Raw genomic sequence first — 16,537 nt, forward strand, 5'->3', positions numbered from 1 at the left:
CTTGGTGAGTTCCCCTAGGTTGCTCTTTCCGCTCCTGTTTGATGTCTTCTCATGGGAACAAAATGAGCTGATAGCTTGGTCTCCCCACGCTTTTCATTTATTCTCTCTCCCTGGAATCCTTCCCCTTTATCTTCTCATTAGAATTCGGCTCAGGCTGCTGTTCATCTTAGACATCACAATTTTCATTAGTCTTTCCTAACGAGCATTTAGCGTTGATCCCCACATCTTTATGCACGTCTCAATCATGATACAGTTGTCCTGTCTAAAACACGTCTCCCTCCTACAGTTCTTACTCTCATCTGAATTTATACCTGGTAGAGATTACCAACACAGTAACTGATGTTTGTACCAAGCGCTCTTCACCCATAGTCATTTTACTATTCTCAATTCACCCATAGTCATTTTAATATTCTCAATTCAGTGAGGCGGATACTATCTTTTCACAAATGAAGACACTGAGGTGCAGAGAGATTAGGTAATCTGCCTAAAGTCACTTAGCATGTAAATGCTAAACTGGTAAATACCAACGTATGAAGCATTGTTTGCAATAGTATAAACCAATAAATAACTAAAAGAAAATAGAACATGTGCTAAAAGATTAGTCAACTTTAGGCATCCAATATATATGTTTATTATGATATGATAATTTTGATTAAAAATTTAATAAAGCATTAGGATAAGAATGATTTGTTATTTTTTTAATGTTTGCTTGCTTGTTTGTTTTTACAGAAGAACACTATGGCTTTCCAAAAAAGTCAAGCTAGAATTTTTCTTAATATATGAAAATATATTGGCTAATACAACTATCCATGTACTTGGGCATAAATAATCTGACTATGTTTGATCCTAGGCTGGAAAAATTACACTTTTCCTGGTGCAACATTGAAATCTCTTTCTGTGGAAAAGCTAAGGGCACCTCATGGTTGCCTCGGCTTTGCGAAGTCCAGTCCAGCATTACTTAAGAAGTATAACCAGCTAGCAGCAGAACATCCATTCATCTTCTCACAGTTGTTATTACTCCCTGAGAAACTGGAATTTTATAATCCTGAATTATTTAAGCCAATTGTCTTGTTTGTTTGTTTGTTTGTTTGTTTGTTTGTTTCAGGAGTTCACACACTAAGAAATTTATGGAAAAAAAAGTAGAAATAGACTTCTGGATACAATATAAAATATACTTTGCTTTCACAATGTAAAATAACCAGGTTATCTAGATAAGGTAGATAGGAGCCTCAAAATAGATTGCAGAGCTAAAGTTTATGTCTCTATATAATTTCAATTTTAGTGATATGAAATACTCAAGTAATCAATAAGATATGCCAAAAGAAACATAATAAAATTAACAGGTAAAAATATTTTCAACTTTAAAATAATTGAATCAATGAGGTCTTAGTTTTCCATATTTCCATGTGGGATCAAGCATTTGTTTCATAATAACTTAGAAACAGACGTTATTGAAGGCAGACACTACTTATCTGTATTGTGATGGGATCAGAAGTAGCAGTAATGTTTGCAGTGCCTGCAAAGTTTACACCACGAATGCACACTCACTAGCACTCATTCTATTCAATAGTCAACGTGCTTATATGAAATCATCAAGTGCCTAAACCTAACATGATTGTTTAAATAGGTAAAACTACATTTACAGCACAATCTAAAGCCCGTCCACAAATGCACACTAATGAACCCATCACTCGGGATTTGTACCTCCATCAGAATGGGTGAGCAAGGAACTGGGGCCAGGCTGCCATTCGACAGGGGCCTGAAGACCACCTTCTCCTAACACAGTAGGTGAATACTCTGATCAGGTTGCAGCAAAGGCCACCCAGGGTAACATTACTATCTAAACAATCAACCTGGTAATTGGGTATTGATTATCAAGGCCAGAATCCTTCATGGCCTCGCATGCTTAAAATGGACATGAAATGTGACACAGGAAACTACCGGAGGTCTTGCAATGTTGTGACAACTGCTGGCAACATACCGAAAATTCCTCTTGAAACTTTAGGTTGTTGTTTGTGCAAAGCTCTTCAACATGTTGCAGGAAGGATTTCTTGCTTACCGGCCTCCAAGTAAAGAAAAGCATTAAACAGAACCTCGTTAGCTTGTATTCTTTCTCTTAAGAGAGAGCTTGGGCACCGTCTACACAGTTAACACTTAAGCAACTGTAAAACCCCAGTTTCACAATCCTTTAAAGTCACTCGTCCTGTTTACAAAAGGAGTTCTCTCTCTTTAAGTTCACGTTCTTTACATCCGTGGTACAAAATTCTTTTAATTTTTTTTTCAGTGACTTTAAAGGAAAGATTTAGCGTTTTAATGAACAAAAGTTTTCAAGTAAATGTGAGGGCATAAAGTTATCACTGACTCCTAAAAGCACATGAATACTTCTTTGTCACACTGAAGAATGTTACACATTACAAGGTTTTAGAAGATATAAAATATTGCAGTGACTTCATTCTCATAATGATATGGCTTTTAAGCCCCAAGGAGTTTAAATGTCCCCATATTACTTCCCAAGCTAAAATACAGACATGCAGGCTTCACCCCAGAGAGAGAGAAAGCATTTCTCCAGTTACCATGCAATTAGTCATGCCTTTATGATTTATATCCAGCTTAAAGGCCTTTCCAACAAACATACGGAGAGAGAGCCACACAGTAAGAGGCACAGAGTCAGTGAATCTAAAGTTGATATTCAAAGGAAGGAGAAAAAGTTCACAAACTTACTTGATGGATTTTCTATAACTAAGTAACCTGCAACAGAGACCACGTTAGATGTATGGTGTGTGAGAGTAGATGGCTCCTTGTGAAAGAGTTCTAGATTCAAATCAGAAAATTACAGCAAAATCAACAATGTATAAGTACATTGTGGTTTCAACTAGCATGCACTTGCTAATTTCATTTTTCATTAGTTTGACAATTTTAGCTTCTCTTCCCAGTTAGAAAGGTAACATTACAATTTAAGACACTGCGTTAAAGGCAGGCTACCTCTTAATATATTGCATAGAATAAAGAGTTAATATAGACTTAAGAAACATTTTCTTTATTTATAAAGAATGTAGAATGGGAAATAGAAGTTGTTCAAAATGACATTATATTGCTCGAGCCCTGTTTCATGACTGAGTTGGAGTTAAAATACAGCCATAACAAATTACATTTATTTCAGCTACTTTATGTACATTTTTGTGATATGAACACATTGTGTAATTTACATAATTGACAACGTTATACTCTGAAACATGAAATATTTTAACACATAAATAGATAATGCACCACACACATAGAAATATCATGCACAACAAATTTGCACAGCACAAAATCACAAAAAGGCACAAAAATATAAACAAACAAAATGCACAACAGGGTCTTTACAAGGTTTTACATTTTTGATAATATTACAAGTTATTTATGATAATCCTCAAGTAAAAAATATTTCTTGGAATATGTACTTTTGAAATCATGGATGCATGAAACAAGATAATCAGACGGAAGAACAATCAAGGCATGATGAATGTTTTGAGAATGATCATAAAGATGTATGTCAAATGGAGAACACTTGAACCAACAGTATGTATCTTATGGCAAAAAAAAAAAAAAAAGATTTAATGGCACTTGTGGGGATGAAGAAGCAGGTATTATGAAGCTGGGTACTAGAATTCGAAGTCGGTGGTGGGTGTGTCAAAGAGGAAATAGCCTCCTACTTTCTCAGGGTGTAAGCTGGTAGAGCATCCTAGCGTTATCCTAGCATCAGATGTGGTAGACACCAAGCTACAAACACTGAGCAGAGGCTTGCTGGCTAAACTGAAGAGTTTATCACAAACAGCCTAAAGTGATCTCAAGAAGGCAACAGAGAACTTCTTACCATAACTTCATGGATCCAGAAGTGGCTGAGTGGGTTGTTAAGTCAGAAAAGCTTTGATTGGGGGGATGAGAAACAGAAGATCTGAAAACGTGAGGCACCGGAGGTCAGAGACATTGTAACATATGTAATAGAGACAGGTGGAGTAACCAGTCCTGTTGGAGACGATTGCCCTCACTCAGCAAGGACCAGCAAGAGAAACAGACCATGACAAGCATGCATCAGACCACCTACACCCCTAGATTATGACTGGCAAAACCTTTCATGCTGCCCTGTTTTTTAAAAGATCACGAAAGGAAAATGTGTTAGTCTAGGGAAATCTTGATTACCAACATTTGAGGAATGATTAGCATCTTTGCATTTGAGAAATTCATTTCCATGCTACTGCATGAAAATGAGAATCGTGACGTTAGTGTTGATGATGGATTCTTGACCGGGAAGAGCCAAGATTATTAGGGCTGTACTAGAGAAATTTATTTCTCTTGAAGAATTGAATTCTGAGGTGGATGCTAGTTTTTTAGGAAATCATAAACAAGGCATTTAGGAAGTCAGTGCACGTTTGTGGGATTCCTAAGAGATATGAAATATCAATAATCAGAAATAATATATAAGCGAGCCCTAGCAAAAAAAAATGTAGTATTATTCACATGCTTGCTCTTTCATTAAGAAGCTCTACCCTTGACTTACAACATATAAATAAGGAAAATGTTATTTTTCTAAGGCAATTTTTTCTCAGTGAAAAATTAGAAATTTGTTCTAATTTTACTCTTTATTTTGCATGAAATATTCTTCTGTATATTCTAATTTTAAATGTCAACCACCTAACTATTAAATTGGATAGACGTTTGTGCATTCTTGCCTCATTATAAAATATGATGGCCTTACTGAATTTAAATATTGCTCCATCACCAGCTATGCACTTTTGAGCAGTTTCTTTATTTTCTTTTTCTTTCTTTCTCCCCCTCCTCCTTCATCTCCCCTCCCCCTTACCCATTCCTCTCCCTCCTCCTTCTTTTTGATTTTTTTTTTTTTTTTTTTTTTGAGACAGAGTTTCTGGGTCTAGCCCTGGCTGTCCTGGAACTAACTCTGTAGACCAGGCTCCCCTCGACCGCAGAGCCTGCCTCTGCCACCCCAGTGCTAATATTACGGGCTTGTGCCACTGCCATGGAGTGAGTAGTTTTCTTAATATTTTGGTGCTTTTGACCATGACCACAGATCCTCGTCACAAGCCGTTTCTCTGCTCCTCATTTTTTTCTGAGCATGATTTATCTTTTTTTTAAATGGGTATTTTATTTATTTACAATTCAAATGATGACCCCTTTCCTGGTTTCCTCTCTGGAAGCTCCCTGTCCCATCCCCCCTCCCCCTGCTTCTGTGATGGTGTTCGTCCACCTACCCACCCACTCCCACCTAACCAACTTGGCATTCCCCTACACTGGGGCACTGAGCCTTCACAGGACCAAGGGCCTCTCCTCCCTTTGATGCCTGACAAGGCCAACCTCTGCTACATATGAGGCTGGAGCCAAGAGTCCCTCCATGCGTACTCTTTGGTTGGTGATTTAGTCCCTGGGAGCTCTGGGGCGTCTGGCTGTTTGATATTGTTATTCTTCCTGTGGGGTTACAAATCCCTTTGGTGCCTTCAGTTTCTCTAACTCCTCCATTGGGGATCCACTTGTTTCTTAATATCCTACTCAATAGTTAAATCCCAGTAGACCTCAGTTAAGGGCACAGACTAGAAAATAGTGTCTTGTTTATGTGCAATCTGATTTTTAAGAACAAATAACCTTGTATTGTGTGTTATAGCTATTTCAGTTCATGAACAAAGCATGCATGCATTTATAGTCATATGTACTTGACAGTTCAGACAAGACTAACACTCAGCTTACTTTATAACCTTTAGAGCCTTATTTATAACAATAGTGAGGAACCCAATATTAGATATAAAAATAAGAGAGACTTCAGCCACACTCAAAGCAAGTTAGAAAGGTTCTAGTTATCATCCGATGATACCAGAATTGGATGGATTTTCTCATTCAGGTCTTAGGAAACTGAATTTTTAGGAGGGCATAAACCAACACTTGAAATAAGTGTAATTATTAAATTTACCAATAACAGGTAGTTGGTTCTGAATAAAGCCCCTATCTTTTTATATTCAGTCTCCTAACATTAAAATCTAGCAATTGCCAGACTCATAGAAAGTTAGGACTAGAACAACAAAATTGTGTTTGCCTTCTCAAGTGGAAAGAGAAGCAGCATCACACACCTGTCATAGCTGAGGCAGGAGGATTGCTGGTGTCCTTCTACAGCCCCACACACTTGTCATAGCTGAGGCAGGAGGATTGCTGGTATCCTACAGCCCCACACACCTGTCATAGCTGAGGCAGGAGGATTGCTGGTGTCCTTCTACAGCCCCCCACACCCATCATAGCTGAGGCAGGAGGATTGCTGGTGTCCTTCTACAGCCCCACATACCCATCATAGCTGAGGCAGGAGGATTGCTGGTATCTTTCTATAGCCCCAAAAGTAGAAGGAAAGTGGGGGTGTGTGTGTGTGTCAGAAGATAGTAGGCAAAAAAAAAAAAAAAAAAAAAAAAAAAGAAGATAGTAGGCTCTGGTCTGGCTTTAGATTATTTTCTATCATTCACTTGATCTAAGCTTAATAAACTTTTCATAACTTTTTTTTTCACAATTATCTTGATGTAACATAAGAAGCCAGGCTTCTATATGTCTAATTTTGCAGGGAGGAGGTAATGTTTAGTCTAAGCTTATGCCACAATTATGTATAAATCAAAAAAAAATGAAATCTTCATATAAACAACTGAAATAGAGAAGATAGTTTAGAATATGTAGCCCAGCTATCTCTTTAAAGAATCTGGTTTTCCCTCCTGGTTCTGTGTATTCTGTCCACACAAGTACTATTTCATTCTTGGGTGCTGTATGGCCATATTTCTACTTTAGGTACTATTTGTACCTACAATAAAAATTTTCTTTATTGTCAAGATCCTGAATGTTCATTTTTACTAGAAAATATTAATTTGGAAAATGTATGGTTAGAAACAAAGGAAGAGTGGTTGTATAGTCCTTAAAAAGCTCAGATTATGTGTTTTCTTTTTTTAATCATATATATTATATATGTATATAATATATATATATATATATATAAAGACAAGAATGCACAAATTCCAACAATATTAATTCAGAAGTAACACTTTCAAATACAGTGATCTGAGGACGCATCTGCATTCAAGTAGAAATTTTCTTTTAATTGAAAATTTTAAAACTTAAAAAAAATTGAACTAATTTTTACATTGGGACAGTACTCATATTCACTTCTGGTAGCAAAGGTTACTGCCAAATTATATTCAGTTTCTTAGTGGATAAATCAAGCTTGGAATTGGCCTGATTTTTGTAAGATTACTGGCCATTTTTCAATATAAAGGGCTAAATACTTTTATTACGTAAATCTTTTCATTACATGAATTCTATCTGTTGTAAATCCGATGTCTTTTGGTAGAAAGAGTATTATTTCACAGCTCAGCTCATTTCTTGAAAGTCTATCAAAAACTTAAATTCTGCTCAGATTACTGAACGGACCCAGGGAGGAACCATTTATTTATGTTGGCAGTGGTGATGAAAGACTGTATTGTCAGAGACTCAGCTTTCCCTCAAGGCCAATTAGTTGAAATCTACAGGGCATCAAAAATATAGTCTTTATAGAGATAAGTACACAATGGGACTAGAGAAACAGCTCAAATCAGCATTCCCAGTGGTACAGGAAAAATTGAGGAACTTCTGTGTACAGTTAAAATTTTTAAAAAAATAATAATAAATTATTGCTTTGACATAATATAATGATTGTACAACAAAACATGTTCTAGCTATTCAAATAATGAATCTGAATAACCTCTCTGGGAAAATATATGAATTAAAATTTCTAAGGTTTGGAAATTGCCAAGTTCTTTTGAAATCTCTCTCTCTCTCTCTCTCTCTCTCTCTCTCTCTCTCTCTCTCTCTCTAATAAATGTTTCTACTTCATGTATTTTACCACTCTAGTTAATTCCAGGGTTTTATCGGCCTCTCTGACTAAATTCTGTCACTTGTCCAAAGTATCATCAGTCATACTTTTAGATATTATTTAATTTCTACCTATGCTAGTGCTGCTAATCTGTTTTAGGCTTTAAAATAGTGCTCCAGTGTTCTTCCAAATCCCCTTTCACCCGTTTGTCTAATCAACCAGTAATTGTTCTGTGGGCCTCAATGTAAATCAAAAATATCTTAAGCACTGGCTGTTGTTGTAGCATCACATGGAAGGGAAACACAGCCTCAATCAGGGAGCAATCGATGCCAGGTTGCTATCCCTCCTTTAGGCTTCTAGAGGAGATAAGAAGGCTGCATTCACAGAGCTGCTAGCCAGAGGAGGTGAAACTCCCTGTGTGGCAGGCATCACATTTTCCTTGTCACAAGGCCTCTCCACATTAGCACATTTGAAAACAAATTCTTGACAGATGTTCTATTTCACTAACTATGGGCACAGGTTATTTATCTCAAGAGTAACTAGACAGAAGCAGAGGGTGGCGAGGAGGACTGTGGACAGCTGTGTGAAGAGGTAGGTGAGTGCCCCCCATGCAGATGTAAGAGAAGGATGCAGGAGGCCTCACAGGCTGTACAGGAAATTGTCCAGCCTGAGCTATCTGCAAGGGTTGCAGGTGAGCAATGGAAGTGTCCTGTGAGACCTTAGGAAGCACTGTAGAGATCATGTGTAGATCAGATCTGCCAGCGTCGTATATGGATGGAAAGGAGTTGTGTGTAAACAGATTCACTCAAAATCTAAAGTTCAGCTCTTCCCAGAGCAGGCCTCAGTCTTCTGTTCTGGGGGGGTGGGACACTTGAGGTACTGACTGCATGAAGGGGAGGCTGCAATCAATTTATCTATTTTAAGACGATGGCAACCAATACACAATCTACAATTCCCAAAGGTCAACTCTTAATGCTGGCTGGAAATGGATATTTTATGTGTGTCCATTGAAATCATTGGCCTGACAGCATCCTACACTACAGACGTTATACCATTAGGGCAAGTCTCTGAAAATAGAATATTTCATAAAACTTCTAATTCTATCCATGTTAAATAGATCCCTAAAGCTAAAAATAAAAGAAGGTTAGTTATGATTCCAAAACTTCAAGAGTGCCTAGAGTTGAAAAGACCTACCCCCACTTCTGCTTTAAGCATAGTGTATATTATATATTGTCAAGTAGAGTTATAGGCATACTGGCCTCACCTTGCCTTATGGTTTATGGAAACTAACACCTCTTTAATGGGTTATGATTTGGAAATCAATTGCCTTGCATACTGATTCCATCCAAACTCTTCACTTTAGGTATTTATTATATCTAGACCTCTATGGGCTATCTCTGTAATTATTAATAATATTATCAATAACTTCATGATGATATATTTGTGCCAGGATACAGAAGGGATTACCAAGCATTAGGGGAGTTCTTGGAAGTGAATGTGGTTGGTTATCTACTGGTCAGGACAGAAATCAAAGTTTCATAAACTGTAGTCAGAGAAGGAAGGAGAGAAAAAGCCATTGTCTTGGTCCTTACAGATTGACACCTCCACTTGGGGACATCTCCATCATCAGATGGGAAGTTCTACACTCGTGTCACAGAGATATGAGAATACAATAGGAAGCCATGAAGAAATCTAAATGTAAACCCAATTTAACATCAAAACTATCCCAACATAAGAATACAACACATTCACATGACATGCACATTGTTAGCCAATGTGCATTTGGATAAGAGCTTTACCATAGCAACAGCATGCAGTCTTAGAACACAACAAAAGAAGAAAATCTTTTCTTTTTGGCCTGGAAAGAATGGCATATTAAGCAGCAAAATGCTCAATATCACGTTTTTTTTTTTTAAATATGCAGCACACCACCTGGCAAAATGAAAATAATCACAGCAGAACTCCGCATCACCACACAACTTACTGGATGACAAAAATCTCCTTGCGTCTAAAGAAAAATGAGGAGTATCTGGAAGTAAAGATCCATTATTCATTTAGTAAATAATACCGCATTGTTTTTATTTGCCACTATGCAAACACAGGCATTGTTTATTTTACAGTTCCTTCTAGTTGCAAGGTATTGTATTATAGAATCAGATATTTTTGCCACTGTTTAGGAAGAACTCTTAAATTTAGAGAGAAATAAAGTGAATTATCAGAGTGTTATTCTATCTAAATAATGGTAATTTACAAGAAAACTCTTTTGCATCTTGTGTCAATTACTTTTAGTATTATTCAGAAACAATGTTTTACCATGTAGCTCTGACTTCACCTGGAATGCACTATGTAGACCAGATTGGCTTCTGATTCAAAAATCTGTCTGCCCTTGCCTTTCTGGTCTGGTCCTAGGATTAAAAGCTTGCATCACAACGCCCAGCAGATACTTAATTCAGAATAAAAACTGCATTTCTTAGAGTTTTCTAGTTTCTGCAAGTTTTCCCCACACTAAAATGTTTGTTATAAAAACAATAGCTATTATGTTATTAACTTCTATGTATGAATGCAGAGTAGAATACTTTATAGTTTCACAAATACGAATACAGCAACAATACCAAGTGCACTTGATGCATAGCTTATAAAACATATTCATAAAATTATAACATTTATTAAATTAAATTAATTTTCCAGCAATGGAGTTAAATCTATATTTTCAGATACATAGATAAGCCATGATCTATTCAATCATCTATTTTTCCAAAACTCTTTTCTTTCTTTCTTCCTCCCTCCCTCCCTCCCTCCTTCCCTCCCTCCTTTCCTCCCTCTCCTCCCCTTCCCTCCCTTTCTTACTGTTGTTTAGAGACAAGATCTCAGTAAGTAAGCTGACCAAGCTGGCCTTGAATTCTAAGTATACAAAATCATCTTTTTTTATCATATCACATATCACATAGAATCAACAAGTACTAATTCATAGTTTTTACTTTCTTTAAGGAAAAAAATAGCCTGGTAAGGTGGAAGAATGGATCCTCAAACTCTTTGTTACACAGAGTGGAAAAAAATTAAATAATGAATGTTTATATAATAAGATTGGTTTTAAGACATAAGTATAGAGTAAAGTGCATAAGTGTTAAGTAATTTCATAATATAAAGCTGCAAGTCTTCTGTATGATGCAGTTCTTTTTTTGTTATTGTTATTCTTTTTTTTTAATTAGGTATTTTCCTCGTTTACATTTTCAATGCTATCCCAAAGGTCCCCCATACCTACCCCCCCAATCCCCTACCCACCCACTGCCCCTTTTTGGCACTGGTGTTCCCCTGTACTGGGGCATATAAAGTTTGCAAGTCCAATGGGCCTCTCTTTGCAGTGATAACCGACTAGGCCATCTTTTGATACATATGCAGCTAAAGACAAGAGCTCCTGGGTACTGGTTAGTTCATATTGTTGTTCCACCTATAGGGTGGCAGTTCCCTTTAGCTCCTTGGGTAATTTCTCTAGCTCTTCCATAAGGGGCCGTGTGACCCATCCAATAGCTGACTGTGAGCATCCACTTCTGTGTTTGCTAGGCCCCGGCATAGACTCACAAGAGAGAGCTATATCTGGGTCCTTTCAGCAAAATCTTGCTAGTATATGCAATGGTGTCAGCATTTGGAAGCTGATTATGGGATGGATCCCTGCATATGGCAATCACTAGATGGTCCATCCTTTTGTCACAGCTCCAAATTTTGTCTCTGTAACTCCTTCTATGGGTGTTTTGTTCCCATTTCTAAGAAAGGGTAGAGTGTCCACACTTTGGTCTTTGTTCTTCTTGAATTTCATGCATTTGGCAAGTTGTATCTTATATCTTGGGTATCCTAAGTTTCTGGGCTAATATCCACTTATCAGTGAGTACATATTGTGCGAGTTCCTTTGTGATTGGGTTACTTCACTCAGGATTATACCCTCCAGGTCCATCCATTTGCCTAGGAATTTCATAAATTCATTTTTTAAATAGCGGAGTAGTATTCCATTGTGTAAATGTACTACATTTTCTGTATCCATTCCTCTGTTGAGGGGCATCTGGGTTCTTTCCAGCTTCTGGCTATTATAAACAAGGCTGCTATGAACATAGTGGAGCATGTGTTCTTCTTACCGGTTGGGACATCTTCTGGATATATGCCCAGGAGAGGTATTGCGGGATCCTCCAGTAGTACTATGCCCAATTTTCTGAGGAACCGCCAGACTGATTTCCAGAGTGGTTGTACAAGCTTGCAATCCCACCAACAATGGAGGAGTGTTCCCCTTTCCCCACATCCTTGCCAGCATCTGCTGTCACCTGAGTTTTTGATCTTAGCCATTCTGACTGGAGTGAAGTGTTGTTTTGATTTGCATTTCCCTGATGATTAAGGATGTTGAACATTTTTTTCAGGTGCTTCTCTGCCATTCGGTATTCCTCAGGTGAGAATTCTTTGTTCAGCTCTGAGCCCCATTTTTTAATGGGGTTATTTGATTTTCTGGAGTCCACCTTCTTGAGTTCTTTACATATATTGGATATTAGTCCCCTATCCGATTTGGGATAGGTAAAGATCCTTTCCCAATCTGTTGGTGGCCTTTTTGTCTTATAGATGGTGTCCTTTGCTTTGCAGAAGCTTTGCAATTTTATGAGGTCCCATTTATCGATTCTTGATCTTACAGCACAAGCCATTGCTGTTCTATTCAGGAATTTTTCCCCTGTACCCATATCTTCAAGGCTTTTCCCTACTTTCTCCTCTATAAGTTTCAGTGTCTCTGGTTTTATGTGGAGTTCCTTAATCCACTTAGATTTGACCTTAGTACAAGGAGATAGAAATGGATCAATTCGCATTCTTCTACGTGATAACCGCCAGTTGTGCCAGCACCATTTGTTGAAAATGCTGTCTTTTTTCCACTGGATGGTATGATGCAGTTCTAAGCCCCTTGACCTGGGTTTTGTCAACTAAGTAACTCTCAAAGTTAATACTTGTCATTATTGACGGCAGAGTCCATAATGTTTTCTCTTTTGTTGGTGAAGTGATAGAGCATTGAAAATAGTTGTAAGCTCACTTTAATATGACAGTTTTGGCATTTTGGATGGATACACCCATGTCCTGGGTAAGAAACACATGTGAACTGGGTAAATTTCTAAGAAGCTGAGCTTCTTCCTACAGATAGTAAAACTTTGGACAAAGTACCCAGCAATTTAGAGAGAAAACCCAACCTCGTTGACTTTTCCCTCCTAGAATTAAACTTTCCTTTCTAACTTGGGAAGTTCTCAGATTGTGAGGTACATCAAAGACTATGAAGGCTTCCCTTGTGACCAGCCCCCATTCAGATGTGTCTAATGCACTAATAGTTTTAGGTTTTTCTTCTACCCTTGATTCATGTATTAGTGACTTTACTAACAGAAAAAAAAATGAATGATTTTTTTTTTCTGAATCGAATCCAGCAAATTGGACATATTATACACCATTGATATCTACAAGTCTTGTTTCGTGTTGCTTTCAGGAAGGATGGAGATCAACTCCAGGAGTGGATAAAAGAGTACACAATGCCAGCAAGATTTTGCTGAAGGGACCCTGATATAGCTGTCTCGAGTGAGACTATGCCAGTGCCTGGCAAATACAGAAGTGGATGCTCACAGTCATCTATAGGATGGAACACAGGGCCCCCAATGGAGGAGCTACAGAAAATACTCAAGAAGCTGAAGGGGTCTGCAACCCTATAGGTGGAACAACAATATGAACTAACCAGTATCCCCTGAGCTCATGTCTCTAGCTGCATATGTATCAGAAGATGGCCTAGTCGGGCCATCATTGGGAAGAGAGGCCCCTAGGTCTTGCTAAGGGGAATGCCAGGGCCAAGAAGTGGGAGTGGGTGGGTAGGGGAGCAGGGCGGGGGGGGGGGGAATAGGGGACTTTCGGATAGCATTTGAAATGTAAATAAAGAAAATATCTAATAATAATTTTAAAAAAAGAGTACAGAAGAAGAGGAAGAAAGCTCCAGAAGGTACCCTGGCTCATAAGGGAAGATTTTTTTTTCCATTTTTTATTATGTATTTAGCTCATTTACATTTCCAATGCTATACCAAAAGTCCCCCTGACCCACCCACCCCCACTCCCCTACCCACCCACTCCCCCCCTTTGGCCCTGGCGTTCCCCTGTACCGGGGCACACAAAGTCTGCGTGTCCAATGGGCCTCTCTTTCCAGTGATGGCCGACTAGGCCATCTTTTGATACATATGCAGCTAGAGTCAAGAGCTCAGGGGTACTGGTTAGTTCATAATGTTGTTCCACCTATGGGGTTGCAGATCCCTTTAGCTCCTTGGGTACTTTCTCTAGCTCCTCCATTGGGAGCCCTGTGATCCATCCATTAGCTGACTGTGAGCATCCACTTCTGTGTTTGCTAGGCCCCGGCATAGTCTCACAAGAGACAGCTACATCTGGGTCCTTTCAGTAAAATCTTGCTAGTGTATGCAATGGTGTCAGCATTTGGAAGCTGATTATGGGGTGGATCCCTGGATATGGCAGTCTCTACATGGTCCATCCTTTCATCTCAGCTCCATACTTTGTTTCTGTAACTCCTTCCATGGGTGTTTTGTTCCCACTTCTAAGGAGGGGCATAGTGTCCACACTTCAGTCTTCATTTTTCTTGAGTTTCATGTGTTTAGGAAATTGTATCTTATATCGTGGGTATCCTAGGTTTTGGGCTAGTATCCACTTATCAGTGAGTACATATTGTGTGAGTTCCTTTGTGATTGTGTTACCTCACTCAGGATGATGCTCTCCAGGTCCATCCATTTGGCTAGGAATTTCATAAATTCATTCTTTTTAATAGCTGAGTAGTACTCCATTGTGTAGATGTACCACATTTTCTGTATCCATTCCTCTGTTGAGGGGCATCTGGGTTCTTTCCAGTTTCTGGCTATTATAAATAAGGCTGCTATGAACATAGTGGAGCATGTGTCCTTCTTACCAGTTGGGGCTTCTTCTGGATATATGCTCAGGAGAGGTATTGCTGGATCCTCCGGTAGTACTATGTCCAATTTTCTGAGGAACCGCCAGACTGATTTCCAGAGTGGTTGTACAAGCCTGCAATCCCACCAACAATGGAGGAGTGTTCCTCTTTCTCCACATCCTCGCCAGCATCTGCTGTCACCTGAATTTTTGATCTTAGCCATTCTCACTGGTGTGAGGTGGAATCTCAGGGTTGTTTTGATTTGCATTTCCCTGATGATTAAGGATGTTGAACATTTTTTCAGGTGCTTCTCTGCCATTCGGTATTCCTCAGGTGAGAATTCTTTGTTCAGTTCTGAGCCCCATTTTTTAGGGGGTTATTTGATTTTCTGAGGTCCACCTTCTTGAGTTCTTTATATATGTTGGATATTAGTCCCCTATCTGATTTAGGATAGGTAAAGATCCTTTCCCAATCTGTTGGTGGTCTTTTTGTCTTATAGACAGTGTCTTTTGCCTTGCAGAAACTTTGGAGTTTCATTAGGTCCCATTTGTCAATTCTCGATCTTACAGCACAAGCCATTGCTGTTCTGTTCAGGAATTTTTCCCCTGTGCCCATATCTTCAAGGCTTTTCCCCACTTTCTCCTCTATAAGTTTCAGTGTCTCTGGTTTTATGTGAAGTTCCTTGATCCACTTAGATTTGACCTTAGTACAAGGAGATAAGTATGGATCGATTCGCATTCTTCTACATGATAACAACCAGTTGTGCCAGCACCAATTGTTGAAAATGCTGTCTTTCTTCCACTGGATGGTTTTGGCTCCCTTGTCGAAGATCAAGTGACCATAGGTGTGTGGGTTCATTTCTGGGTCTTCAATTCTATTCCATTGGTCCACTTGTCTGTCTCTATACCAGTACCATGCAGTTTTTATCACAATTGCTCTGTAGTAAAGCTTTAGGTCAGGCATGGTGATTCCACCAGAGGTTCTTTTATCCTTGAGAAGAGTTTTTGCTATCCTAGGTTTTTTGTTATTCCAGATGAATTTGCAAATTGCTCCTTCTAATTCGTTGAAGAATTGAGTTGGAATTTTAATGGGGATTGCATTGAATCTGTAGATTGCTTTTGGCAAGATAGCCATTTTTACAATGTTGGTCCTGCCAATCCATGAGCATGGGAGATCTTTCCATCTTCTGAGATCTTCTTTAATTTCTTTCTTCAGGGACTTGAAGTTTTTATCATACAGATCTTTCACTTCCTTCGTTAGAGTCACGCCGAGATATTTTATATTATTTGTGGCTATTGAGAAGGGTGTTGTTTCCCTAATTTCTTTCTCAGCCTGTTTATTCTTTGTGTAGAGAAAGGCCATTGACTTGTTTGAGTTAATTTTATATCCAGCTACTTCACCGAAGCTGTTTATCAGGTTTAGGAGTTCTCTGTTGGAATTTTTAGGGTCACTTATATATACTATCATATCATCTGCAAAAAGTGATATTTTGACTTCCTCTTTTCCAATTTGTATCCCCTTGATCTCCTTTTGTTGTCGAATTGCTCTGGCTAATACTTCAAGTACTATGTTGAAAAGGTAGGGAGAAAGTGGGCAGCCTTGTCTAGTCCCTGATTTTAGTGGGATTGCTTCCAGCTTCTCTCCATTTACTTTGATGTTGGCTACTGGTTTGCTGTAGATTGCTTTTATCATGTTTAGGTATTGGCCTTGAATTCCTGATCTTT

The 16,537-nt window shown here is 38.5% G+C and overlaps 1 protein-coding gene and 1 long non-coding RNA gene across 5 annotated transcripts in view; one reads left to right on the forward strand and one right to left on the reverse strand.

Annotated features, from left to right (window-relative positions):
• Gm36177 overlaps positions 1 to 16,537 on the forward strand; it is a 164,136-nt gene that overhangs the window by 45,403 nt on the left and 102,196 nt on the right. The gene's annotated exons all lie outside the window — the stretch shown is intronic.
• Positions 1 to 16,537, reverse strand: part of Ptprq (protein tyrosine phosphatase, receptor type, Q) — a 205,736-nt gene that overhangs the window by 26,308 nt on the left and 162,891 nt on the right. For 2 of the 4 annotated variants that reach the window (NM_001081432.2, NM_001370987.1), the window contains exons 36-37: positions 2,722 to 2,748; positions 1,982 to 2,063 (exon numbers count right to left, since the gene is read on the reverse strand). The exons of the other annotated variants lie outside the window; for them this stretch is intronic. In NM_001081432.2, coding sequence (NP_001074901.1) covers positions 1,982 to 2,063; positions 2,722 to 2,748 — 109 coding nt within the window. The remainder of the gene's footprint in view (positions 1 to 1,981; positions 2,064 to 2,721; positions 2,749 to 16,537) is intronic. 4 annotated transcript variants of the gene reach the window in all.

This window comes from Mus musculus, chromosome 10 (genome assembly GCF_000001635.26).
Source record: "Mus musculus strain C57BL/6J chromosome 10, GRCm38.p6 C57BL/6J".
Taxonomy (NCBI): Eukaryota; Metazoa; Chordata; class Mammalia; order Rodentia; family Muridae; genus Mus; species Mus musculus.